This window comes from Neomonachus schauinslandi, chromosome 11 (genome assembly GCF_002201575.2).
Source record: "Neomonachus schauinslandi chromosome 11, ASM220157v2, whole genome shotgun sequence".
Taxonomy (NCBI): Eukaryota; Metazoa; Chordata; class Mammalia; order Carnivora; family Phocidae; genus Neomonachus; species Neomonachus schauinslandi.
The window spans coordinates 48,835,324-48,862,865 of record NC_058413.1 but is presented as its reverse complement, the minus strand read 5'-3'; the positions used below and the strand labels follow the sequence as shown (position 1 = coordinate 48,862,865).

General features: G+C 43.2%; 1 protein-coding gene across 1 annotated transcript in view; it reads left to right on the top strand.

The window, feature by feature from the left end:
• Positions 1 to 27,542, top strand: part of SYT9 (synaptotagmin 9) — a 155,843-nt gene that overhangs the window by 41,011 nt on the left and 87,290 nt on the right. Inside the window, exons 2-3 of the mRNA XM_021685650.1 lie at positions 13,835 to 14,186; positions 23,611 to 24,157. Of these exons, the coding sequence (XP_021541325.1) occupies positions 13,835 to 14,186; positions 23,611 to 24,157 (899 nt within the window). The remainder of the gene's footprint in view (positions 1 to 13,834; positions 14,187 to 23,610; positions 24,158 to 27,542) is intronic.

Sequence of the window (27,542 nt, the reverse complement as noted above, 5' to 3'; positions counted from 1 at the left end):
ACCATAGCCTCCAGTTGGATTGCACTCGTTGGCTTGTGGTCACTAATGGGAATTATTATAATGGCTTTAGCTCTGGACACAGACATTACTGTGAACTCAAGGTCGTTTGGCATTTTCACAAGAACCACAGAATGTGAGAGCCATGCCCAGGACATTTAGGACAGATGAGAAAGACCAGAGAGAGGCAGTGACTTACCCAAGGTCACAAATTATAAATGGTGGCAAAGCTGGTCCTGGAGCTGTTGGAACATTCCAGTTCTTTCCTGAGGCCTCCATGTACAGCTGAGCACTTGTGCCCTATACAACATGGGTAACCATACACAGAAGCCCTGGCCTTTCTTCTGGTGAAGTCTTTTGGCCACATCATCAAGTGACCTGAGTTTCATCTTTGTATAAGAGAAGTGGTTATACTTATAACCACTCATTCCTCTTTTATGGTAAGCCTTTTCTAAAACCCAGATTGGGCTATGTAGTCCCCACTTTTGGGCTCCCATAGCACTCTGTGAATTGTGAATAGCATTGTCGAAATTCTCTTGACTAGTGGTTGCCTGAGGGCAAGGGCTCATTTTATTTATTTTGTACCCTTGTTTAGTCCTTAGCAAACACCAGGTGCTCAGTAGGAGCTCCTTTTCCTGTCCTCGGTAATTCAGCTCAATATGCACCTACTAGGCACCTGATGTTTGCTTGTTGTCAGCCCATTTCATCAAGCTACAGGAGGTCTCCCTATTTATTAACCAAGCTGACCACCTTTTGGCATAAGAATAAGTCTGGATATGGAGTGGCTGAATCCTGAAAAAACAAAGAACAGTAACTTTATTTATTGAATGCCAGGACCTTCTAAGCACTCACTACAATCCCAAGAGGTAAATACTATAATCATCCTAGTGTTACAAAGAGAAACAAGATAAGGAGAGATCTAAGTAACATTACACCACGGATGTTGGGCTGCAGACCTTGACCTTGTGATTCTAGAACACATGCTCCTAATACTGTGCTATGGTGCTCGCAGTATAATTAAAGAGAAAGGTCTGCAGTTCTAAGTTCCCCTTCACTGGATAACTCCAGAATGCTGTGATTTTTTAACACAACCATTTTACTATTATTATTATCTTTTTACATTATAGAGTAATACATGTTTATTGTATTAAGGTTAAAAAGACAGTAAATAAAGTATTCAAATGAAGGCCTCACGGTCACACGGAAGGGATTGTTGATGAGGTGATTCTCACGTGGGCTGTTGTGGGGGATCGCTGAGGTTTCTTGTAGTACAGTGTTTCCATGTTGGTTCCGTTCCCTGAAACCCCTGACAGCTCGTCCCCAGCGTTGTCTGGGCTTGCCTGTTTCCTCCATCTAATCACATTACTGCTTTCCCTACAAGGCACCAGGCAATAGCCTCAAGTTCTCTATGGCCTGACTGTCTAACTAAATTTCCCAGTGTTATCTTTATTAGGCCCTCAAGACACAATTGTATTAGGATTAGGAAGGCGTCTTGTGTTCTGAACCAGTGTGTGTGTGTGTGTGCGCACACACATGTGTATATGTACTCCATATGTATACAGAGTATATATATACTTGATCAGGTCTCCTTGGTGTTATCTATATACCATCTGCATTAGGTTAATCTGAAATCTGAGATGCTTATTAGAAATGGAGATTAAAGTTCTTCACCCAAGACCTATTAAAAAAGAAAATCTAAGACTGGAGTCAGGGATCCACGTTTTTCCTGACCAAGAGATGTTTTGTTTTTTATTTTTCATTAAGAAATTGTCAGAAGTAGAGAGAATAATATAATAAACTCCACGGACTCATTACTCAGTTTCAACAACTATTAACCCGTGGTCAATCTTGTTTCATCTGTAATTTGAAACAAATTCCAGATATCATTTGAATGTTTTCATATGTAGCTACACAACATAACCACAATATAATTATTCTATCTAGAAAGTAGTTAACAGTAATCTCTAATATCATTACATTGCTAGTTAAAATTTTCCTTGTCTCAAATGTTTCTTAATTGTAGAGTGTTTTGGATGCTGAATCACATAATTAGTTATGTTTCATTCTTCTCTCTGACAAGTGGGATGTTGGGAGCCAATTCTGTAGCTACTTCTGACGACTTTACAAAGCTTCACGCATGTTTTTTGGCTATGTACCTTGCCCCTGACTTCAGCTTCATTTTACTTTTATTTTTCTTCACTCCTGATTTCTTCACCAAGTTTATCTTACTGTGCTGTGTGTGTGTGTGTATTTCTTTTTTTTTTTCTTTTAAAGATTTTATTTATTTATTTGACAGAGAGAGACACAGTGAGAGCAGGATCACAAGCAGGGGGAGGGGGAGAAACAGGCTTCCCGCGGAGCAGGGAGCCCGATGCGGGGCTCGATCCCAGGACCCTGGGATCATGACCTGAGCCGAAGGCAGACGCTTAACGACTGAGCCACCCAGGCGCCCCTGTGTGTGTATTTCTTAAAGATTTATTTATTTTAGAGGAAAAGAGAGCATGCACATGCACACATGAACAGGGGGAGGGGCAGAGGCAGAGGGAGAGGGAGAATCTCTAGCAGACACCCTGCCAAGTGCAGAGCCCATGCGGGGCTGGATCTCACAACCCTGATCATGACCTGAGCCTCCACTGACCAAGCCACCCCGGCACCCAGGGTGGTATATATATTTTTAGGCCGCCTCTAATCCTTTTATTAAAAGGTAAGTCGCATGTAGATGAGTGTATCAGTGACCTCAAGCCATTTGCCTTACTTCATTTTGCACCAGTCTTTTAAGCCAGGTCCTATCATCTGAGCTTCTGACCATGACTTTCCTCTTCTTTTTTATGTCACACTCCATCTCAGGCCCAGTGCTCAGCACCATTTTTCTGGTTCTGATCTTTTTTGCTTCCCTTCTCAGTTGTGTTCCCTAGCTTCCTTCTCCTACCCTGGAAATACCACATTTCGTTCATCCTGAGCATCGACGGGCTCCTCCATGTCCTCATTGTCCGTTTCCTCTGGGCAGGAGAGGACTAGACACAGACACAAAATCTTTAGGTGACAAAGTAATCTCTTCAAAAATTCCAGTCCTCTGGGATAACACGAGGTTGGGAGCGCAGTTGAAAGAGGAGAGCTTGGGATAGGAAGGCTGGGATAGATATCAAAAACATCATCCCTTTCCCTGTTTTGCCCTGAGCTGTGTTTGTTGCCGTAAGAAGTAGAGATGAGGCCAGACTGACATGTGAGAGACTAGGACGGTGGTTCTCAACCTCTGGTGCCTTGGGTATCCTCTATGAGGCTCTCACAGGTCTGAAGCAAACTGGCAAAATAAGGACAGTGGAATGGTTTTATTCATAAAGTTCAATACAGTATTTTAAGGGAAGGCCATTTGTTTTCGGTGTTAAAATGCTCTTTCTTGTATGATGTGACTGTGACAGTAAATGAGTTACATTTTAACATCAGTATTAGCAAAGTGATAGGTTGATAGCCTATGTCAGCCCCTTGATATTTTTTTTTATGAATCAAGAAGTCTGAACAAAGATGAGTAGACAAGGATGGATATCTTTTATAGGTTTGACTTGGAAGGAAAACTGTGCTAAGGACTCAGAAGATCATTATTATAATGATTATCAAGATTTTCATTCATTTGTTCCTTATATACCAAGGAGCAGAAGTAAATAAGGACTGTTTTCAGAAATGCTTTGGGATTATAGACCCAAGTTCACCAGAATGTACTAAGCCATATATGCTTTACATTCTATAGTAGCTTGAAAAATCTCTTTTTTTTTTCCTTCTCAGTAACACTTGTTCTTTGTAAGAAGTTAATATGGAAGTGAAAGTCCCTTCTAATTTCATCCCCACAGAAATGGCTTGCTGTATCTCTGCATGGTTTTTAATGTAAAAATAAATACTGTTAGACACTGGGGAGGGTATGTGCTCTGGTAAGCGCTGTGAATTGTGCAAGACTGTTGAATCTCAGATCAAGCCAGGTCTCAGATTTAAGCCAGGTCCTATCATCTGAGCTTCTGACCAAATAATGCAATACAGGGGTGCCTGGGTGGCTCAGTTGGTTAAGCGACTGCCTTTGGCTCAGGTCATGATCCTGGAGTCCCTGGATCGAGTCCCGCATCGGGCTCCCTGCTCGGCAGGGAGTCTGCTTCTCCCTCTGACCCTCCTCCCTCTCATGCTCTCTGTCTCTCATTCTCGCTCTCAAAATAAAAAAAAATAATAAAAAATAATAAAATAAAAAGTCCTAAAAAAAAAAATAATGCAATACATGTTAAGAAAAAAAAAAAAGAAGAAGAAGAGAAGGTAGCAGGAGGGGAAGAATGAAGGGGGGGAAATCGGAGCGGTAGACGAACCATGAGAGAGGATGGACTCTGAAAAACAAACTGAGGGCTCTAGAGGGGAGGGGGGTGGGAGGATGGGTTAGCCTGGTGGTGGGTATTGAGGAGGGCACATTTTGCATGGAGCACTGGGTGTTACACACAAACAATGAATCATGGAACACTTCATCTAAAACTAATGATGTAATATATGGGGATTAACATAAGAATAAAAAAATAATAATAAATAAATAAATAAATAAATAAATAAATACTGTTAGCGTGAAAATATCGATATGTACAGGTGTCTATCAATTGTAGATAGTATGTCTTGTTTCCCTCATTTTGGAAGGCAACCTTCAATCTTGCCATTAGCTTCTTGCCTCTTTCTACCTCTTAATTTCTGACATCTTTTCTATTAATTTAAATTGTCAGAGTTGAATTTGCATTCTGTTCCACCATCGTACTTATATCTTCCATGCTTTGTCTATTGCTTGATTCTAAGGGTTGAAAATCAATAAATGGTGTTCATGTTATCATGAATATAAAATTTTATCTAGTACAGAACCAAAAGGTATACTGTGATTCTTCCTTTTCCCAAAGAGTTCTCCTGGAATTCCTAATTTCTCCCCCGCCCCTCTCTCTCTCTATTCAAAGACAGGTAATAATGTCATTAGAAGCTAAACTCTCCATAATGTTGTTTATTTATTTTCAAGTCCTCTTCATGTGAGGAGGCCTCTTCCCTTGAGTGCTGTCTTCCTGCTCCAGGCTGGACTGACTCCTCTCCAGGTGCGTCACTAACCTCTCACGGAGAGCCATCGCTGGTCTTTTGAGCGGAGTTGCCACTTCTCCTGTACACGCTGTCTTCTTCTCTCCTGTTTTCATCTCATACATTTATCCTCAAGTAACTTCCTATGATAGGTGCATAGAAAGTAATCTTGCTGATGTTTTTGGCCCTTATACTGTATTGGCAGTATGATTGGGTATAGAACTCTAACCTGAGCCTAAGTTTTCCTCAGAAGTTTGTAGGTGTTATTCCATTATCTGGTGTTTTTTTTATGAGAAGGCCAGTACCAGTGTGGTTCTAATTTCTTTGTGTTCATGTTATTTTTGTCTCTCAAGCTTTTGTGATTTTTCCCTAATTTTTTTTTGTTCCAAAATTTAACAATAATGTGTCTAAAGTAGGGTTATTTTATTGTAGGTGCTCGGTGGACTCCTATAATTTGTCCTTCAGTTCTAGGGAATGAAAAATTTTTTCACCGATGGTTTTTACCTTCATTTTCTCTGTCTTCACTTTCTGGAAAACGTAGATATTAGACCTTCTGAATGCATAGTCTGTATCTCATATCTTTCACTTAAGTTTCCTGTTGTCTTTGTTTGGTCCACTTCAGGTAGATGTTACTTGACTTTACCCTCTCTTACATTTTTTTTCCAATATATATTTGTTATTATAAATCACAATATTACATGGAGAAAAAGGATTGTGTGCAGATAGCTTATTGGGAATGTGATCCTAGAGAGAGGGTATGAGGGACAGAGAGATGAAACAGGAACTAAGGGAAAACAAATGCAAGGATTAGCTTGAGTTGGCACACAGGCAAGCAACTGTTTCTTGTTCTTCTGCAATCTTTTCAGAAGCCTGAAATGTAAGAATTGTCCATCCAGGAGACAAAAATGAAAAATATTTCTCGATCAGCTCCCATCACTAGTTGGGCCAGGGTGATCCCATGGGCAACAGCTCCCTAAAATGAAAATCCTGATAATCATTATAATAATGATCTTCTGAGTCCTTAGCACAGTTTTCCTTCCAAGTCAAACCTATAAAAGATATCCATCCTTGTCTACTCATCTTTGTTCAGACTTCTTGATTCATAAAAAAAAATATCAAGGGGCTGACATAGGCTATCAACCTGTCACTTTGCTAATACTGATGTTAAAATGTAACTCATTTACTGTCACGGTCACATCATACAAGAAAGAGCATTTTAACACCAAAATACATCTCTAAGTAGTCTGCAGAGTGGCCGACTGAGTGGTCCATAGTCTACTTAGCATCACCTCTTAGAATTTCCATAGGTATCAGATTCTGCACTTTGTTGCTTATGGTTCCTGAATATGCAGTTTGCAGTTCTCTAGCCAGAAGCTAAGCTTCTTGAGGTCAGAGGAGGTGTGACTTCTCTTCTTGCCTTTCTGCACTTTATACATATTAGTTGGTTCATTCATTGAAGTTCAACAACAGGCCAAGCAGTTCTCAGAGTGTGTTCCAGACCAGTAGCAGCGGCAGAATCTAGGAACTTCTTAGGCAGACCTACTGAATCAGAAACTCTTTGCCCTCTATGATATCATATCTCTCTTTCCTAGGGGGAAAGATTTTTTTTTTTATTATGTTCAGTTAGCCAGCATATAGTACATCATTAGTTTGTGATGTAGTGTTCAACGATTCATTAGTTGTGTATAACACCCAGTGCTCATCACAACACGTGCCCTCCTTAATACCCATCACCTGGTTACCCCATCCCCCCACCCCCTCCATGAAATTTTTAATATATTTCAGCAATCATGTTATTTTACTTCTAAGAACACTGTCTTATTCTTCATTCATTTACTAGTAGTCTACTCTGATTTAATGGATCAAAAACCTTCTGGAAATATCCTGTGAATGAAAAATTCTTTTTTCCTCCCTGATTTGTCTGTATTCTCTGGGAACCTCTTTTTGGCTTTTATACATTGATCTGGATGCTGTAAGATTTCCTTACATGGCTGGTGATTCTTTGCAGCTTAGTCATACTTAATAATGAAGTGGTAGAAAAGCTAACTATGAGGCTATGTATCTGTGGGTGATATTTCACCAGGCAAAATTTACTTTAAGGGGACTTAAAGGGTTACATTTTTTGTGAGAATGTGGAGGATTTGGCTCTTGGACACTAATTCTCACACTAGTTGCCTTGGTTTCTCCCTAGACAGATTGAACAATATTTTGTTGAAGATTTTCTATCCATGCCCATATTTTTAGCTCCATATCTCAGTCTTAGCTGCCACCATACTGGAAATGTCTGTTTCCTGAGGCTGAGCTCAGGTCAGGTTGCCTACCCCTTCGGTGTATTGCCCTCTGCATCCTCTGCTGCTTCTCTATCTACATACAGTCTTCCAGAAAAGTTTTTTAGTTTGTCGATTGTCTTGTGCTGTACTCCTTGTGATTGTCATTTATATTTTTTCATTTACGTCCTATCACTTAATGGGAGTCTCAAGAAGGAGAGGATATTAATATATATATCACATGTACCATTATGAATCAAAGTCCCCCTTAAATATTTTATATACATATTTTTACCTATACTTCCTTATCAATATCAAGTTGAAGCATCGATAATCTCTGCATGCTAACAATATAGGACATTGAATTTGTTTTTACTTCCTTCCTTCTTTTGCCTCCCATGTTTTGTTGGAACTGTTGGAATTTAAGTGTGTGTATAGCATCATTTCTTTGCTCTTTTATTTATTTTTTATTTTTTTATTTTTTAAGTATTGACTTTTTTTTTATTATGTTATGTTAATCACCATACATTACATCATTAGTTTTTGATGTAGTGTTCCATGATTCATTGTTTGCATATAACACCCAGTGCTCCATGCAGTACGTGCCCTCTTTAATACCCATCACCAGGCTAACCCATCCCCCCATCCCCCTCCCCTCTAGAACCCTCAGTTTGTTTCTCAGAGTCCATAGTCTCTTGTGGTTCATCTCCCCCTCCGATTTCCCCCCTTCATTTTTCCCTTCCTGCTATCTTCTTTTTTTTTTTTTAACATATAATGTATTATTTGTTTCAGAGGTACACATCCGTGATTCAACCGTCTTACCCAATTCACAGCGCTCCCCATAGCACATACCCTCCCCAATGTCTATCACCCAGCCACCCCATCCCTCCCACCCCCCACCACTCCAGCAACCCTCAGTTTGTTTCCTGAGATTAAGAATTCCTCATATCAGTGAGATCATCTGATACATGTCTTTCTCTGATTGACTTATTTTGCCCAGCATAATACCCTCCAGTTCCATCCATGTCGTTGCAAATGGCAAGATTTCATTCCTTTTGATGGCTGCGTAATATTCCATTGTATATATATACCACATCTTCTTTATCCATTCATCTGTCAATGGACATCTTGGCTCTTTCCATAGTTTGACTATTGTGGACATTGCTGCTATAAACATCGGGGTGCACGTACCCCTTCAGATCCCTCCATTTGTATCTTTGGGGTAAATACCCAGTAGTGCAATTGCTGGGTCGTATGGTAGCTCTATTTTCAACTTTTTGAGGAACTTCCATAGTGTTTTCCAGAGTGGCTGCACCAGCTTGCATTCCCACCAACAGTGTAAGAGGGTTCCCCTTTCTCCGCATCCCTGCCAACTCCTTTGCTCTTTTAAGTTTTTTTTTAAGTTTTTGCTCTTTTAAGTTTTTTTTTTCCTGAACAGTTACATTAAACTTCATAACCTCATAACCAGCAATTATTTAGATTTAATGCACTTTGTGCTATTTCCTTTGCTTATCACTAATTCTTGTAATACATAGTATGTAAGTGTGTATCTTATGTAGTATGTCCTTCCTTTCTTGGGTTCTCTATTCTGACATAAATTTGTATTTGTCTGGAGAATTTCCTTAGGTTTTATGCAGGAGAAGGTTTATCCTTAAGAAGGAGAATGGTATATTTTCGGAGTCATCGACTGCTTGAAAATGCCTTTTTTTTTTTTTTCTCTCTTGTGATAATGTGGCTAGCTGTAGAATTCTAGGAGCTACAATCTTCTTTTCTTAGATCAGCTGGGATCTCGGGCCTGTCTGATTCTATCACTACCGCAGCCATACTTCTTAGTTTTAGTCACAAGTTTATATATCTCACTGAGTATGGGAATTAATTTGCCTCTTGCATTAAGTTATTTAGTGTTGGTTAACTTCTTTTGGGCTGCTCATTTGGCCCATCACTTTTCTTTGGTTGTCAGTGTATGTGTTCTTCATGGCACATTGCAGTTTAGGGAAACAATGACTGTTCATCTGTCCATATGTAGTGTATGGACGCTCAAGCCTTTCATTCATTGGACAGTAATGTTTGTCATTCCAAAACAAGTCTTTAGGCTTGCATGGATCCCTTAGGATTATAGGTATATAGCTGGGATATCTGTTGAGTGTAGGGATGTCATGGTGTCTCGGATCTGGTGTTGAGGGGTCTTGCTATAGTACGTCATGTCCAATGGCTACATCTAATAGCAGGGAGAAGAGAGTTCTGATGGTCAGTCCTAGTGGCAGGGTCTTCTATGCCACATCTTCCCTGGAAGAATGTATTCTATGTCAGGTGTGGGTACAGTTTTCATGCACAGTCACCCCCAAGCAGCAGCACCTCCAGGGATCTGATCAGAACTGGGTGGCCATTTGCCTCCTTTCATCCCTGAATCACCATCTGGTTATTCTCTTGGCTCTTAGTCAAAAGAACTAATTATACTTCCCCATTTTTTAGAAAATTTATCTTTAGAATAATTATTTTTTCGATGTTACTATTTTTTTTTAGTTTTTGTTATGAAATATGCCATAAATGCCAAAGAATATATATAGTGAATACATATGGTTCCAGGATCAATCATAAAACAAATGGCCATGTACCTACCACCTAACTTAGGAAATAACTTCTCTTCTAAGCAAAACTATTTTGTGATTCTGAGCTGATTATCCTTCCTCCTTTCCTAAGGTCGTGAGTCTGAAGTGGGTAGTATCTATGGCCATGGTCACTCCACAACAGTTTTCTCACACTTTGTTCTGAAAAAAGAGAAAAAAGTGTCCAGAAAAACCCTGAGTTGTTTGCAAAATAGAAGCCCAGATGATTGTGCTTAGTGGTTGGTGTGTCTGTGTAGGTCACCATTGGTTTCTCCTGGAAGGTATTCCCTGGCCCATTGCTAACCCACATGGCACCTTTGTGTGAATAAGAAAAAATCATTTTTGCCATTTGCCAGCAATTCTCTGTAATACCTATATGCACAAAAATCTACAATGATTATGAATGTGAGTAGCACCTCCTAGAGTTTGCAAGTCACAACCATAATTCGTGGTAAATGTAGCCGGTGGCTATAGGGCTCCTTAGGTGGGTGTCATCAGACATTTACTGAATGCCTACTATGTGCCAGGCATTCTTTTAGTTGTTTGGCATTCAAGGCTGAGATAGACAAGATTCTTGCTCTCATGGATCCCCCATGACTGGACTTAGGAGCAAGCTGTGTTTTTGGGTGCACGAGCTGGGAGTCAACTAACAAGCTGGGATCATTCTTGAGTTGGGTCAGGGCCCTGTGGGGGCCTAGGCTTTAATTTCTTTTATTTAGCATGTTGTCTATGCCACGTTAACCCTGAGAGGTTATGTTGTACCAGGGTGATGAGTCCAGTGACCATATGCTCTGGTTTACCCTGAGTACTGGGTGAATTCTCTTGTCCCAAGTGATTATTAATATCACCCCTTCTCTCTCTCTTTTTTTTTTTAAGATTTATTTAGAGAGAGAGAGTGCACGCATGTGGGGGATGGGCAGAAGGAGAGGGAGAATGAGCCCAGTGCAGGACTCGATCCCATGACCCTGAGATCATGACCTAGCCAAAACCAAGAGTCAGTTGCTTAACTGACTGAGTCACCCATGTGCCCCCACCCTTTCTCTCTCTTAAAGGTGTCCCAGCTTTGGACAATAAATTATATGGTCATGTGTATTAGTCAGCTTTTTTGCCATGGTAACAAACACCTTCAGAATGTTAGTGACTTAAAACATCAACTATTTAGGTTTTGTCATGGATCTGTGGATCAGCTGCAGCTCTGCCCCAGTCTGGGAGTCAGGTTTAAGTTTGTTCCTTATTCTGGACTTTGGGCCTGTGCCACAAGTCTTCCCATTATAGCACCTAAGTTGGAAGACTGAGCTTTATTTAAGATTTCTCCTCATGGCAGAAGGTGGAAGCCCAGAGTCCCCTGGTCAGAGGTGGCATGGGCCATATCTACTCTTATTTTATTGGCTAGAGCAAGTCACGTCGACAAAACCAACCCTCTAGGGCTTGGGCTTGATTCTCCTTCCTCGGCATAGGGGGCGCTGTGGCGGGGGAGAGCGAATGTTTGGTGAATAACGATATCATTAGCACATTGCCCTACTAAACCCTACTGCTTCCCAGCACGCCCAGCTCCAGCCTTTGCTGGTGTCTTGTAGCAGTGTCTGTGTCGGGACAGCGCCCAAGTGACTGACAGGACACAGGCGAGGAGTTTTGCCTCCGTTTGGATTACAGAATGTATTAAGGGATTTCACTGTGGTGTGGAGCCTGTTTTGGTTTTAGATTTTATTGGACAAGGTGGGAGTTGATGTTTGCTGTGGCAGCCTGGTTAACTGGGACAGAGTCTCCTCCTTTCTGCATCCCCAGCTCTGCCACCTATCCCAGAAGTTTGCGCTGACAGATTTTCCACTCTCTGTGTGAGCCGTCAGAACCCAGTGGAGCCTGTGTGGCCAGACCATGCCCTCTTCCTACCTCATGTTGGGGCTCCATGAGGTGTGATTTCTGGTGCCCTTTACTTTGCCCCCACTGACTCTCTTTCCTGCCCCCATCCCTACCCTTGCTGCTCTGCACCTGGGAGTTTTAATTTTTATTGTTTCCTTAGTGTCCCTTCATTTGCTTGTGTTCAGTGTTCAGTACTAATTGGCTTTCCTTTAAAACAATTCCAGAAGTTCCTCAATGTTACTGGTTCATGGATGGACTGATGGAACCCATCCTTGTTTTCAACTGTTGGATAGTTTGCTGACCCCCTTGCAGTGGGAGCTGAGGAGAGAAAGGTGGCAGATTTGAGCTCACTTGCCCATGTGAAACTCCAGTGCTGTTGAACAGAGATAGAATACTATTTCACCAAAAGGACAAAGATCGATGGGGAGGCATAGAGGAGATACATTAGATCCGTCCTCAGCCCTTGGCAGCTGGCATTCTCTCAAGAGCAATTTTTCATGAAGAAACTGATTTATCATTTCATAAGAATGATCAAAGTACCTTCAGAGTCATGTTGAAAAGCACACGGGTAGTGGGGGGTCAGCTTGGCTCAGCAGGTGAGTGACTCCCAGTAGGGGCTCACATGCATGCCTCAGCAGAAATACCAGTTGTCTCACATCATGGATCGTTGGCATGCTGTGGATAATTGATATTGTGAAAATTAACTTATTCCTAATTATGTCCTTCACAAGAATATGAGTCTATGAAGAAGGTATGGAGTGTGTCTGTCATGTCCCCCCCTTGTACTATTTCCAAAACCTAGCACAGTGCCTGGCACGTAATGGACATTCAGAAAACTTTGGCTGAAGCAATGCAAATATTGATGATGGACTGTAAAAGCAAAACCTGGGAGAATACTTGGAGCTCCTGAGTGTAATGGGGCACAGTAGGGGCAGGTGGGAGTGTCCTTGAAAGAAAGGGGTTTACAACCACCACAGCACCAGGAATGGGCTCCCGTTGATGCCTCAGCCTCCCTGGCTCCACTGTAGCATGGGGCAGAAGCCTGGAGGAGGTTGGACTTTGTTCTGGGAGTTAGGGGCACAGCCCCTGCGCTGGCGTGGACCCTAGCGGAGGCCACACGGTCCAGGTAACAGATGCCGTGGTTGCGTCGGCATATCCACTCACCCTCACCACTTCGGCGCATGCCTGCTGACCTCCACAGGCCAGCTGCTGCATTTATTTGAATGTGGGATTTTTTGGCCGCTGAAGCTTACTTTGCCCCTTGTGCTGCAGGTGGGAAATGCTCCTTGTGTGGGGTGACTGAGGTGTGACGCTTGCCCAGGAGGTGTCCCGTCCATCTGTGGTAACTGGCTTGGTAAAGCCCCCTTTGCTGGCTGCCTTCCCTGGACCACCTCCCTACTCCCCTGCCTGTGCTTTCTTCACCTTCTAAATAAACCATCTGCCCTTGAATACCTGTCTCAGGGTCTGCTACTGAGGAACCCAAACTGTGATGGTCGGCGCTGGGTCCTGGGCACCTGGCCACTGGCTGGGGGGGGTATTCTTGAGGCTTCAGAGGACTTGAGCTTCATTTTGCTTAGACCCTTAAAACTCATATCAAAAAGAGAAAGAAAGCACTCTAGTTTCTCTTGTTTAAGAAAGTTGTGACTTAAACAGTTCCCAAATTCTATTACACAGCTCTCTGAAATGACCGAGTAATTTTTAAGGACCGCTGAAGCTGCCCTGCTCACAAAACCTCAGTGCTTTGTATTGCCGTGGTGTAGGGTCTCAGTTGACTTGGAGGGCGTTTCTGGTCTCCCTGAATATACTCTGTCTCTTGCTAGAGCAGACTGTTCATTGTTTTGAAATATTGCCTGCATGTTCCCTTCTCTGTGCTGTGTCTGAGTCTCACTGTCCCCATGCCGGCATCAGGTGGCCCTGTGGCCAGCTCCTGAGGGATGAAGGGATGAAAGGGTCATTCTGCCCACACTGTGCAATGGATGGGCACGGGAAGAGCCATCGCACTGACCTTTGACCTTTGCTTCTTTGCAGATATCTCCGTGAGCCTGCTGACCCTCATGGTCACTGCCTGTGGCCTCGCGCTTTTTGGCGTGTCTCTCTTCGTGTCTTGGAAACTCTGCTGGGTTCCATGGCGAGAACGAGGCCTGCTGTCTGGTAGCAAAGACAACAATCGGGAACCTCTTAACTACACGGACACAGAGACCAATGAGCAGGAGAACAGTGAGGGCTTCCTAGACCCTCCCACCCCCTGCCCTGACTCCTCCATGAAGATCAGCCACACCTCCCCTGACATTCCCCTCTCGACCCAGGCCGGGGGCCAGGAGAACTGTGCCCATGGCGTCCGTGTGCAGCGCCAAGTCACAGCGCCAAGCTCGTCGGCCCGGTCAGTAACGCCCCTTTCCTTTCCAAATGCAAGGCAGGGACCACCTCGCTTCCCTCCTTTGCCTGCAGTAGCACTGATGAGCCCCGGGGCCTGTAACCTTTCACACGTCCATTCAGTGTCAGAGACGTGAATATGGGAAAACGGGGTGCTTCCTATGGTCCAGTGAGGTTCCTTACCTCTCCTGAGCTCTCTACATAGTCTCCACTTAGTCCATAATAAGAATCGTGACATGTCAAGTTCTAAGAACTTCCTGTGCATTATTTTACTATAGTCCACAACTTTGCGTGAGATGCAAAAGTTATCATTTTCATTTCACACAAGAAGAAACTTAAGTCAAGGGTTTAAGTAAAAAAGTCATATGTTGGTACGCACTCAGGGTTTGAACCGTGATTCATCCAACAGCGGCGCCTGAGCCCTTAACTGCTCTTCCCGCGGCCTTCCTAGTGCTATCGGACTTACGCTCCGTGCTTCTGACCTAGCCGAGCTCTCACACGCAGGCTGTCTTTGTAGTCCATGAAGTGGCTGGAGGCCTTTGTCCATCTTCAGCCTTTGCAAGGCCTAGAGTACCAGGCCTAGGGTCACTGTTTCCGTGGGATGCTCTGTGCTTGAAGCAGTAGAGAAATCATGTAGCGCAGTGATTAAAAGCAAGGGCTCTGGGGTCAGGTTCATGGCTTTACTTATGTGTGTGACCCTGGATATATTACGTAGCCTCCATGTTTCCATTTCCTCTTCTGTGAGAGAGGAATAGTGAGAATAGCAACATATGGGTGGTTTTAAGAATGAAGCAGGAACATGCACTTCATGCGCTTTGCACAGGCTGCGCCTGGTAAGCGCTCCAAAGCCCGAGCTGCCATTTTCATTCCAGTATTGCTCTTGTCATGATCATTCTCACTGCGACTGGCTTCTCCCAAAACTCAGATGTGGGCACGGATGTGTCTTTGAGGTTAAACGGCCAATTCTGAATCACTGGATATAAAGATCCACTTTTAATAGGAGATTTCAGGAAGAGAGAGAAAGGAAGCAGCTTTTTTTAAATGAAAATATTTGCTCGAGCGATAGCCAGAGGAATAACCTGTGCTGTCATTCGGAAAGTTTGGGGGCATTTTAAAAAAATCTTCTTTATTTGTTCTCTAGAAACAGAAATAAGATTTTACCCTTTTTTATGTTAATCGAGTTTATCCTAGAGACTCTGCACATTCCCATTAAGTGGGATGGAATATGACAGTTTATAATTTAATTTTTCCACAAACCTAGTTTAGCATCATTTCCAATTCTGAATCGAAGAGCTAAACCTAAAATATTCCTCTGTGAGGAAATGGATGGCTGTTTGCCATTTGATTTAGAAGAACTCCTCAGATTTTCTCACTAGGATTTCTCTTTAGATACAGACTTAAATATAACTGGAGTTCTGTTTGATGCTGTCATGGAGTTCATACAGTGGTGCAGACTCCGGATAAAATTCCTTCAGTATTTCAATAACCAGAGTCTTTCAGATGGAGGATCCATTGAAATTGTCTCCTATTCGGTTTTATTCTGCACATTAATTTTTCTGATCCGCGTCCCATCGCTACAAGGTGATAGATAGTACTGTGCTTTCTATTAGATTATGGATCTGAGGACTGTGCCATAATTCTAATGACTTGACAGCAGTCATATCACTCTATCACAATATTTATTTTAGAAAAATGTTTAAGTACTCTACACCTCAAGAAATATATTTCATTTAAAAATAAAAGCTGTGGTAAAAAAATAAAAACTGGTATCTTCACCACTGATTTATGGAAATGGGGTAGAAGGAGAAAAAGACAAAAAGGGGAAAGCAAAGGAATTATCCCTATAAAATGAACTTTACATTTAGATTTATTTTAGTTTTGGAGTCATGTAATTATCTTCTCTTATGGCCAAATCAAGTTTAGTAATATCTGACCATAAGAAAACTATTAAACTCTTTCCAGCTGCATTTGACCTAATACTGATAGTTTGCATCATTATGCATTTAAAACATTCTTATCTAAATTACTACTGACCTAGTGTTATGGGTTATGTCTGAAAATACGTATCTATGATTCATGGTCTCACCCTAATGAGTCGTGTATGGTCTTCTAATTCTTGAGGGATTGTGTTATGTTATAAACAAACACAAGCCCTTTTTTACTGACAAAATGGGAGAAATGAATGAAATTTCCTTCATGTTCCAAAACATTTTTAACATTCTTTTTTAAGTAACATTTGTGATACTGAATTTGGGGCGGGGGGTACTCTGTGCTGAGACGGCTCTCAACAGTCTGCTCTGCTAGTTCTTATTTCTTCCTTTTTTTTCCCTCATGATTTTCCTTACTTCCTCACTGCTGTCTCTTTCTTTCTTACTGCTTCCCTCCTGCAGCCATTGTGACTTGTCCCAAGGGTCCCAGGACACCTTCTTGACCCACAGAACATAAGGCTTAGACTCCCTGTTAAGGGCATCCCTGCTGTCCCTGTGACTCATCGGCATAGCTTCTGTCACAGCATTGATATTGGGAAGCTCACCTTCTCCTGGCCTCTTGAGCTTGAATATGTGCGGCTCCTACCAATGTCTATGGAAGGCCCTAAAGATGGCGTTGTTTTATCTCCTCGGAGGGTTTCTGGTCAGGATGACTTTCTGTTGTTTTCCCAAGATCAAGCATGTTAACATTCTGTTTCTAGTTGGCTCAGTTACTATTAGAACCCTCTAAAGTTCCTGTTTATTCTTTTCAATTTAGATGAAATCCCTTTTGTGTAATATTCTGGGAATATGGATTTTTTTTTCCCAGAATGCTTCAATACCAGAACATTTTAGAGATCTCTATTCCAATTTTTTTTTTAAAGATTTTATTTATTTATTTGACAGAGAGAGACACAGCGAGAGAGGGAACGCAAGCAGGGGGAGTGGGAGAGGGAGAAGCAGGCTTCCCACGGAGCAGGGAGCCCGATGCGGGGCTTGATCCCAGGACCCTGGGATCATGACCTGAGCCGAAGGCAGACGCTTAACGACTGAGCCACCCAGGCGCCCCTCTATTCCAATTTTTAAAAAATCCCTGGGTCCTCAAAATAGAAGGAACCTTGACAGACCACCTAATGCATTTCCTGATTCACATCCCAAGATGGGACCTAGGTAACACTTTAGTTTTATAAAAATTTCAATTGCCACACTACATCTTTTTATCAGGCCTGTTAGGGCCTGCATGTTATTGCCACAGTCTCTTTCTGTCAGTGCTCTGCCTCAACGCCAAGCAGCACTACCCCGGAGGACATGAACTCACTAGGAAGCTTTACCTGGGAAAGCTCGTCACGTTCCAGCTACACTAGCCTCTCTCTCAGTGCCTTCAGTACCCCTGCCTTTTCCTGCCTGGAGGCCTTCACACATGCAGTTCCCTCTGCCTGGAATGCTTTTCCTTTTCCTCTCCAGCTCCTTTGCAGCTTTAATGTCCCACCTAAAGCATCACCTCCTCAGAAAGACCTCCCCGACCACCCTGTCTGAAGTATGTGCCCTTTCCTCGACCCCTTCCCACTCTTCATTCTCTCACACGCTGCCTTGCTTGCATTTCTTCACAGGATTGAACTCTAACTCAATGACTTTTTGTTTGCTTATCACTTGTACCCCCTCTCTAATCTACGAGTTCTGCGAGCTCGGAGACCACATCTGCTTTGTTTCTCCCTGTATATCTAACACCTAGCACAACCCCTGGCATAGAGCAGACTTTTTGCCTGAATGACTGACAGAATACATGCATCAGTATCCAGCCACTTGTGTTCTGCTGATCAGAATGGCAAAAGGTCAGAAGTGTAAACTGAGGAAGGGCCTGTGTGGGATGAGGCTGGTGGAAGGCCTTTTGTCCAAGGACTTACCTTCATTCAGAGCCTTACGTGTAGACTTTTGGCTTTATATCTGAACAAAGCAATCCCTAGAGTCACAGAAATATTCTGACAGAGTTGAAAGAAGATGACAGTCATTGCATTTTTAGATTCGGGTCCCATTGCTGGCCACAACTTTAGTAAGTGGTATGCTAAGATTAAATATTGTAATTACTCTAAAAGTAGCATGATTCTATTAAGCTGTATGTATGTGTGTGTGTGTGTGTGTGTGTGTGTTGAAAACATTGGTTAGATGTAAACATTTAAACACAACAGTTTTTTGAATTACTCTTAGATATCTCTTCAGGTTTTAATAAACTGATGGCTTCAAAAATGGAAGCTGCTTAGACCTCTCTCAATTCCTATGAGATTCTGAAACTAGATGTAAATGTGCATTTTCTCTACTGGGATTTAATTATTGGAAACTGTTATGTCCTTTGCATTTATATATTTACTCTAGACAGTTGTATTAAGCATCTGCTATGTGCAAAGTTCTATATCGTGTGCTGGTAATAAAGAGATAAAAAAAAAATACAGCCCTGACCTCAAAAGGTCCACAGCCTAGTTGGGGAAATAGATGAGAAGAGCACCAGTTACACACATTGAAGTGCTCAAATTGCTCTCTAGATTAATCTGGCAGGAGTGTCTAAGATGCTTGGGACAGTGTGAAGGCTGGCTATAGGGGCTGATTCAGGCCTGTGGTGATGAGGCCTGAGCTCAGTTGGAAGCAATGGAAGTGGAAAGAGGCATGAGTTGTGAGCTACTTTTGAGAAGGTGTTGGTAGACATAAGCTCATCTTAGAAATAGGGAATAAAATATTGGAAGTGACACCAAGATTTCAAACTTGTTTAACTTGGGTGGAAGGTGTGGGAAGAAGCAGGTCATGCATCAGAGTTTCCGACTCCACTTGATCACACACCTCCACTGGCAAAGGTGTGATGCTTACATCTTTCTTATATCATTCATTCTGGAAGCCTCTGAATCCTGTGCTAAGAAAGATCCCCATTTCCTTCTGCCCTGTAGTCAGTTCACTGCATCTGCCCCTGTCTGAGACTTTCCTCTTCTGTGTCTGTCTGTGGCTCAGGACAATCCAACTCTCTCCTCTCTATCACCCGGAGAACTTCCAAGAAGGGAAACAGTCCTATCCCCATTGTTTCCAAACTTCCCTGTCTTGACTTGAACCTAGTAAAGAAACCCATGTGGTTCTGAAATCACAGTTTGCTTCTCTCTTTCCTCTCCTTGAACCCCGAAGCTCTGTCGACACCGGTACCCCAGAACCAGGGAAAGGATAAGCCAAGTGTCACCTCTGAGATGGGGTCACTGAAGTGATGGCGGGTTGCCTGGAATTGCATGGGAGACCCAGAAGTGGAAGGGATGGTGAGAATGATGGGCGTTGGCTCTCCCACAGAGCCTGGATGGAAGATGTAGGCGTATGTGAGGAGAAAGCTGTGGAGGCAGAAGAGTTGAAGATCCTATCCTGCTGGAGAGCTGGGAGCCAAGATGGAAACTTCCTTAATTTCCCTATTGAGGTCTATAGCATCAATTTGGAGGCTGATAATATGAGGCCAAGTTAAGTAGCCAGGCTTGGGGAGAGTACCGTTTCCTCCATGACCATTCCCCAAGCCAGCGGCCTCTCTCTCTGCCTGTGTGGCTCCTTAACGTCTGGTCAGTTCTTCTCCTCTTCTGACCTGCTGTGTAGTTAGCGTTTGACTATTCTATCACCCCCCTGGCCAGCCAACTCCTTGTAGGCGGTGACTAGGCTTTGCCTCTCTGTGCCTTCCACCCTACCTGACCCCTTGCTTTGCACATTCGTATTTGGTGAATTGTGGTATTGTCCTCTTTCTTAAAATCCAGTGGAAGCAGTTGGCTTTTTAGGTCATGGTTCAGGGACCAAGACTTTGGGGACTCGAAGTGGGATCCTGGAACTCGTTAATTCAAATTGAGGAAAGGAGAGGAGGAAAAGCTTTTTGCACCTGGGCTCCTGCCTCTGCTGACCTGAGGCTGCGACTCGGCGAGGCTCAGATTCCTTTCAGGCATTAAAGTGTTTTTGAGTTTGTTGTGGGAAATCTGCTTCACAGATTTTGTTAATCATCTTTGAAATTAGGCTTTCTCCAGGCTCAACCACCAATCTTCCAACTCAGATGTGGGCCAGCCACATCCAGTCTTTCAGCTCTCTTCCACGACAGGAAAATGTCCTCCACCTGCACTAAGGGAGGATGGGAGGTGGGTAAAGCTGAGGATCTCAACCCCAGTGTCCGGCTTCTCTAAGACAGCGTCAGAGTGTGACTTATTTACAGAGGACCCCATCTCTCAGCTTTCCTTTCCACCCCCAGTCTTTGGAAACCATTCCTTCTCCTTCCTTTCATTGCCCACATTAAGTCCCGAGAACACCAAATTCAGGACTTCCCAGACCTGCTCAGAGGACTGCCTGCTTCAGACACGGATCCCTCCTTGTCACGCTCACTCTGTGACCTTAAAATTCCAGACCTTTGCCCTGGGGGCCTCTAGTTTACTGGAGTCAAGGGCCACCTCCATGGACCATTTTAGAACTACCTTGCCTGGGCTGGCAGAAGCCAGATCAAAACATTCTGTTCCATATCTATCTTCTCTCTTGCTTCAGACTTGCTTTTCCTTCCCACCTCCATGTGAGCAGCCATTGAGAGCGATGGGGTATTGATTTTCCATTTCCTCTCCTTTGTCTTCTTCTCATCCCAGGGGCAGCCTTTCTTGCTCATGTCTCAGCCCAGAGAGCTGCAGAGGTTAGGTAGGGAGGTCTCGAATTACCCTGGCTCCCTGACTGCTCTGAGCTTCTCTTGTCTGCTCGCCCACCCCCCAACTCCAGTAATCCCTGATTTGCTCCTGAAAGGAAATTGAAAGTGATTGAAAGAGATCCCAGGGAGCGAGAACTGTCATGGCCTGTTACAGTCGGCTGTCTGCTTTAAACCACCGCCTTAGAGTGGGATTCAACTTTTTCCCAAATAGTAAGTGGGATTCTGAATGGAGGCAGAACTGTTGGGAAGGAAACTAGCGATGGAAGACGTTTCGGTGGATAATAGTGTTCCTATCCGTGCTTGATTTTTAAAAAGAATCTTCAGCTCTACTGGAATTTTGAATGGAGGCCTCCTGTGCATTTAGGGTCTTGTTTTGGTCTTTGAAGTAAGAGCTCTTCATGATGCCCTGCCCAGTCCGCTCCCTTGGTCGCCTGGCAAGCCATTGTGGTTAGGAGGAGCAGAACACATGGGACTTATTTCTGTTTAGATTTCCTCTCTAAGAAGATGTACAAGTAAAATGGAATATGTTCCATTGCAAGCAGGCAGATTCATGTGTTTTAAATTTAAAATTTAAATTTACATGGCAGGCCTAGTCCTACAGATAGGGTTAAGACAAAATGTTGCTGTGAGGAGTCTAAAGCCAGTACTCAGAAAACCCAAAGGTAAGTTGTTACACACAGAGAGTCTGCTCGGCAACCACCTTGGGAGAAAAGTGGTAGCCGAGTGGCAGGTTCTGGGTCTAGTGCAGACACAGGACAGGGGTTCCATCAGACATTGGTCCAAAGAAAGTGCGTCTTGTGGCCGTGAGGAAGCACTTTTAGTATTTAAACAGCATCACTACGGGCGCCTGGGTGGCTCAGTCGTTAAGCGTCTGCCTTCGGCTCAGGTCATGATCCCAGGGTCCTGGGATCAAGTCCCACATCGGGCTCCCTGCTTGGCAGGAAGCCTGCTTCTCGCTCTCCCACTCCCCCTGCTTGTGTTCCTGCTCTCGCTATCTCTCTTTCTGTCAAATAAATAAATAAAATCTTTTTAAACGGCATCACTAAACAGTTCTGGAATGGCCTGTTGTAGGCAGGAATTGACACCAGACCCAGGCATGGCCCTTGTGTGAATCTAGCCTGGAGGGAAAAATCAACAGCAGAGGCCAGAACAGATCCCAGCCCCTTATGGCCTCTGCGTAGGGCTGGACGCTGGCTGCTCCGTGCCAATCCCTTCTGCCCAGGGATCCCAGGAGGGTGAGACTGGAGCTCTGTTCCAGCCCTGCAAAGGGTCAGTGTCTGGACAAGCGAATGGCGGGGCTGTACTCTCACAGGGAGCTGGTTTGAGGTGTTTAACAGCATCCTCTGCTCTCCCCAACCCTGCCCCGAGAAGTCAGAAAATGCAGAGAGGACTTAAGATGGTGGATTTCTTTGTACAAAATTAAAATCTGACAACAGAGACTTCGAGACTGCACGGTTTTTGCACATACGGGAATGCGTGTGCCCTGGGCGTATCCGCTTGCGATGGGCCGTGTTGGCTGTGACGGGCGCACCTGACAGTTCTGTGGTGGTGTTCCTGTTGTACCAGGGGGGTGATGAGTGGCCAGGAGCACATTGAGGATGAAGAGGAGTGTTCAGCATAACAGCATCTATACCACAAGGGAGAATAATTTCAAACATCTTTGGGGGGTCTATTAATCCCATTTGACACCTTTGTTTCATAAAGTAGTCTCAAGAAAGGAAAAGAAGACAAACTCAGATGTTTACTCTGCCTCTCCAGCTATTTATCAGTCCCCTCAGAGACAGCCTGGTTGTTCCCTTTCACCTACTGGTGGAGAGCGGCTACTTTAATTAGGGTTATTGAGAGATAACAGAAAATACAATACAATGACTCTGAACTCTGGGCTGAAAACAAACACAAATAACATTAAAAACAACCTTGCGTGTAATGACTACTTCTCTCAGTTCATGAGGACTCACACAGATAAGGCAGGTTTCAAAGAGAATTCCAGGGAAACCACTAACCCAACCCAATAAGCTTATAGGGTGAAGAGTAGATTCTGCCAGCAAATATTTAATTTGCAAATATCAGTATTCAACGTTCTCTGAATCCCTATACACATTTATAGCAGCTTACCTTTAATTTTTATACTCTTAGTGTTTATGACAGAAATAAAGCCCTTCCCCCCGATCACATGGTATGACGGAAACGCTGTCATGGAGCCACCATCTGCACGTCAGAGCCAGCAGTCCACTGGAAGCGGACGCATCCTGTCACACGCATTCTCACAAGAGCAAAAGCTGTGTTCTTATGATGAAATGCTTTGATTTGAACCAGCAAGTACTTACTTACTAATAAAGTTATAAGCCGGTGACAGGAAATTCTATGTGATTTAGAGACAGATGCGTTCTCCCTAAGACAACACGTAGCTAACTGTTTCAATTTCAGGATGACATTATATGTAAAGGTGAACAATTTTATTTTTAAAGCAGTTTGTACAAACCTTTACATTCTGCCGGCTGAAAAAGCTTCTTTAATGGCATATTAGTTTCAAAAGTGCATTAAACCTTTAAAGCTCCAAGGTCACGTGTTAGTAGGTTCGTTTCCTGATGGCCTCAGTTTTGAGCTTCAAGCCTTGGAGAGCAGCTTACTCACATTGATGGGCATTTTGAATTTAGACCCCCCCCCCAAAAAAAAGCCCACAGATCTAAGTTTTTAACAGTACCTACATCCCGGGCACAAGTTTCTGAAAGACCCGTGGCTAATGAGGTTGTAACTTTGTTCTCTCTTGCTCTTCACTCAAGGCATAATTCAATCCGAAGACAACTCAACCTGTCAAACCCGGACTTCAATATCCAGCAGCTTCAAAAACAGGAACAGTTGACTGGAATTGGTCGAATTAAACCAGAGTTATATAAGCAGCGGTCACTGGATACTGATGATGGGACAAGGGGTAATAGCAAAGCCTGTGGGAAACTGAATTTCATTTTAAAGTATGACTGTGACTTAGAGCAGCTCATAGTGAAGATTCACAAAGCTGTCAATTTGCCTGCCAAGGACTTTTCTGGGACTTCAGATCCTTATGTCAAGATCTATTTGCTTCCTGATCGGAAAACCAAACACCAGACTAAAGTTCACAGAAAGACCCTGAACCCTGTGTTTGATGAAGTGTTTTTGTTTCCAGTACCCTACAATGACCTTGCAGCCCGGAAGCTTCACTTCTCTGTGTATGACTTTGACAGGTTCTCTCGCCATGACCTAATTGGCCAAGTGGTGGTGGATCACTTCTTAGACTTGGCTGATTTCCCCAGGGAGTGCATCCTTTGGAAGGATATCGAATATGTCACCAACGTAAGTCCAGCATTTCTCCATTTTGGGGGCGGCTTCTTGGTCCACCTGTAGACAGATTACTTACACCTTATTTTTTTACAGGGACGAAGTATAAAATTCACTTCAGTATCCGGATAGCTTTTGTTTCAGAACCTTCTTGTACCTTCCCAGAAACAGGTCTTTAACAATATTCATTTTAAAAGTTCCCAGAATTATTCATGAAAACAGTATGAAAGCATAACATTCTCTCTTTTCTGCTTTCTAATTCTTACCTCTTCCCTAATTGGCAGGAGATATTATCTGCCCTCCTTACCACATTTTCTGTAGAGCTTTCTTAGGTTATTTGTGCTAAATGGATCCTGGCATCCTATTAACTGTAATCTGCAGCTACGAGACCATTGCCAGACTCTCTGAGAGCATTAAGTCCTTGACCGTGTCCCCAGGTCAGCTCAGCTGCATTTCCCATGATCAGATCTTCCTCTTTAATCCCAGAAGTGACAATGGTTGCGAAGAGTTGGCACCACATTTTTAAGCAAAGAATCAAAATGACAAGGAGTCCGGTTTGAAAAGATCTGCAGATATTGGCAGCGCTAATCTATGGAAGGTCACATCCAATTTAGAGCTCAGGAGAGAGGGCAGAAGTGCTATGTAGCGACACCACATGCCCATGTTTACATTTTAAATGAGATTGCAGTGGTGATATTATTTCTCCATTTCTGTCCTTTTCCCCGTCCTGCAGATGTGTATTGGCACTCCTGAAAGACAAGGAAAATGGACCCTCTTAGGTAACTCTGATATTTTAAAGCCACTTGTTTCTTTCTTCCATCCAGATTCCTGCAGGCAGCTCTGCTCTCACGTCTCCTAGAATACGAGCCCTTCTGAGGCCAGCACAATTTTCATTCTCTGCCTTGGCATCCAAAGGCACCAAGCACCATAATCCTTCCTCAGCTCAAATGATGACCCAGCTTGAGTTTGGAGTCCAGCAAGGGAAAGGCTCTCATTCTGTTCAGGAAGAGAACACACAAAATCTCTGTCCAATGACCAAATCCCCACACTAGTACTTTCTCGCTCTTGGCCACCTTTGTGAACTGGGGACTCACCCACACTTTGGCTCTTCCAAGAGGCACCTTCTCTGGTGCCAGGTGTGTCCTGCTACTCCGATAAGCAAAGTGTAGCGTGGAGTTTGGCTGGCCTGTATCATAATGATGAGGAAAGGAAAGAAAGAACTGGAGAAGGTGCAGGGAATAGCAGTTGATGAAACTAAGGTGATTTGGGAGATTGGAGAAGGAACAGAGCTCTTCAATCTTGACAAGGTTGATATCTGTAAATCCAAAAATGGATGGTGGGGGAAGTAAAGACTATATCCCAAATCCCAATTGCCAGAATCAGGAGGTAGCAAAGTGGACAGGCTGCTTACACTAAGATATGAAGGGCTCAAGGAGGAACTCTTTGATTGGAGCGTTTACCGAGTCCCCCGGGGAATGAGTGGAGGTACTGTGGGCCAACAGGGATGCTCCATGGCAGGGGTTGGTCACACAATCTGGGGTGATATCTATTTATATTTTTTAACAAATGGATTCCACAGAGTAGCTGGAATGATTATCAGAAAGCTCCACAGAGATCCTGCTCTGAGTGGACTTCTAGAGACTTCATGGGCAGAGCAACACTGAGTACCCAGTAGCTGATAAAAATCTGGATAAGGCTGGTCCCTGGTGGAAACATCTAGAACAGTTTCTCCTGGGATGAGAGTATAGAATGGCAGCCTGCAGAGACCTCCTGGCCCTGAGATCACTGCCATTTTAGCACTCCCCAGGGAGTAAGAGTGCCCGTGTCTATTGTTGGAGAATCCTGGATTTCCACTGATTTGAGGAGACTGTAAAATTATTTATGAAGGAGGAAAACTGATACGGCTAGAGGCTTCAAAACGCTCAGCTCTTTCCTCAGGCCAATAACAAATATTCTGAGCATTGATCTAGGCCTTTGGATGACCAGCAAGAGAGGGCAGGTTTTGAGAATGGAATTCTAGATTATTTCATAATCTGCCATATAGTTGTTTTTTATTGAAGTATAGTTGACATACAATATTACATTAGTTTCAGGTGTACTGCCATGTAGTTTTTAAAATTCCATTTTAAAAATTATTATTTGAGGCTGTTTTGATTGTGACTTTGTGTAGAGACTGAGCGTGAAGGTCTGAGGCTTGCCAAGTTTCTGGTTTTGTAATATAGCATGTAGGGGGCTCCTGGGTGGCATAGTGGGTTAAGCATCTGACTTGGTTTCGGCTCAGGTCGTGGTCTCAGGAATGTGAGATCGAGCCCTGCTTCAGGCTCCGTGCTCAGTGCAGAGTCTGCTTTGGATACTCTCTCCCTCTCTCTCTGCCCCTCCCACTCGTGCTTTCTTTCTCTCTAAAGTAAATAAATAAATCTTTATAATATAGCATGTATATAATGTGCACATATAGATTCATGAGGGAATAATTAAATGAACAGGCATGAACCCACTGTTCATCTGAAGAATAGAACAGAACCAGTACTTTTGCTGACCCTTGGGTTGTCTTCCCTCCTCCCATTCCCTCTCAGTCCACTCCTGCCAAGTGGAAAAACACTATCCTGAATTTTATTTATATTGTGATATATTTGTAAGACAATACATTGTTTGGTTTTGTCTGCTTCTGCTTTTCACAGCTCTTCTTTGGCTTCTTTTTTTCAGCCCACTTTATGACATTTAACAAAAGAGATCAGTAGATCTCTTCATCTATTATTCTGTTGCATTATAGATGACGAATTAGCTTTCTTATTGATGATATTTAGGTGGTTATTTGTTTTTAACAATTCTGAATAATACTCTAGAGAACATGTTTGTGCACATCTCCTAGTTCACATATGCAATAATTCCTCTAGGGTATATCCCTGATACAGGTAAGATGCACACATGTTCAACTTTTCTAGGCCTCCCGGACTTCCTTTCCACGGCGACTGTCCAGATTGATCCTCCCACTGGTGAGGTATGACAGTTCCTCGTGCTCCACATTTTCACCAACTCTTACAGTTGCCAGTGTTTAATATGTGTGCATGTACATGCCTGTGACATGGTAAGTAATTTGTATTTCCTTGGTTGTCAAGGTTGACCATCTTTGGATATGCTTATTGGTCATCCACATTTCCTTTCTTGCATAATGCTTGTTCAGCACTTTTTCCTCTTTTCTTTTCCTTATTGATTCACATATGTTCTTTGTATAGGCTGGATGCAAATCCTTTGTTGGCGATGTGTATTAACAAACATCATCTCAATTTATGACTGTCTTTTTCCTCACTTGATGATACCTTTTGATCAGTAGAGGTTCTTATGTTTAATGTAGTAAAACATAACAATGTTTTCCTTCACAACTTCGTGCTTTTGTGTCTTT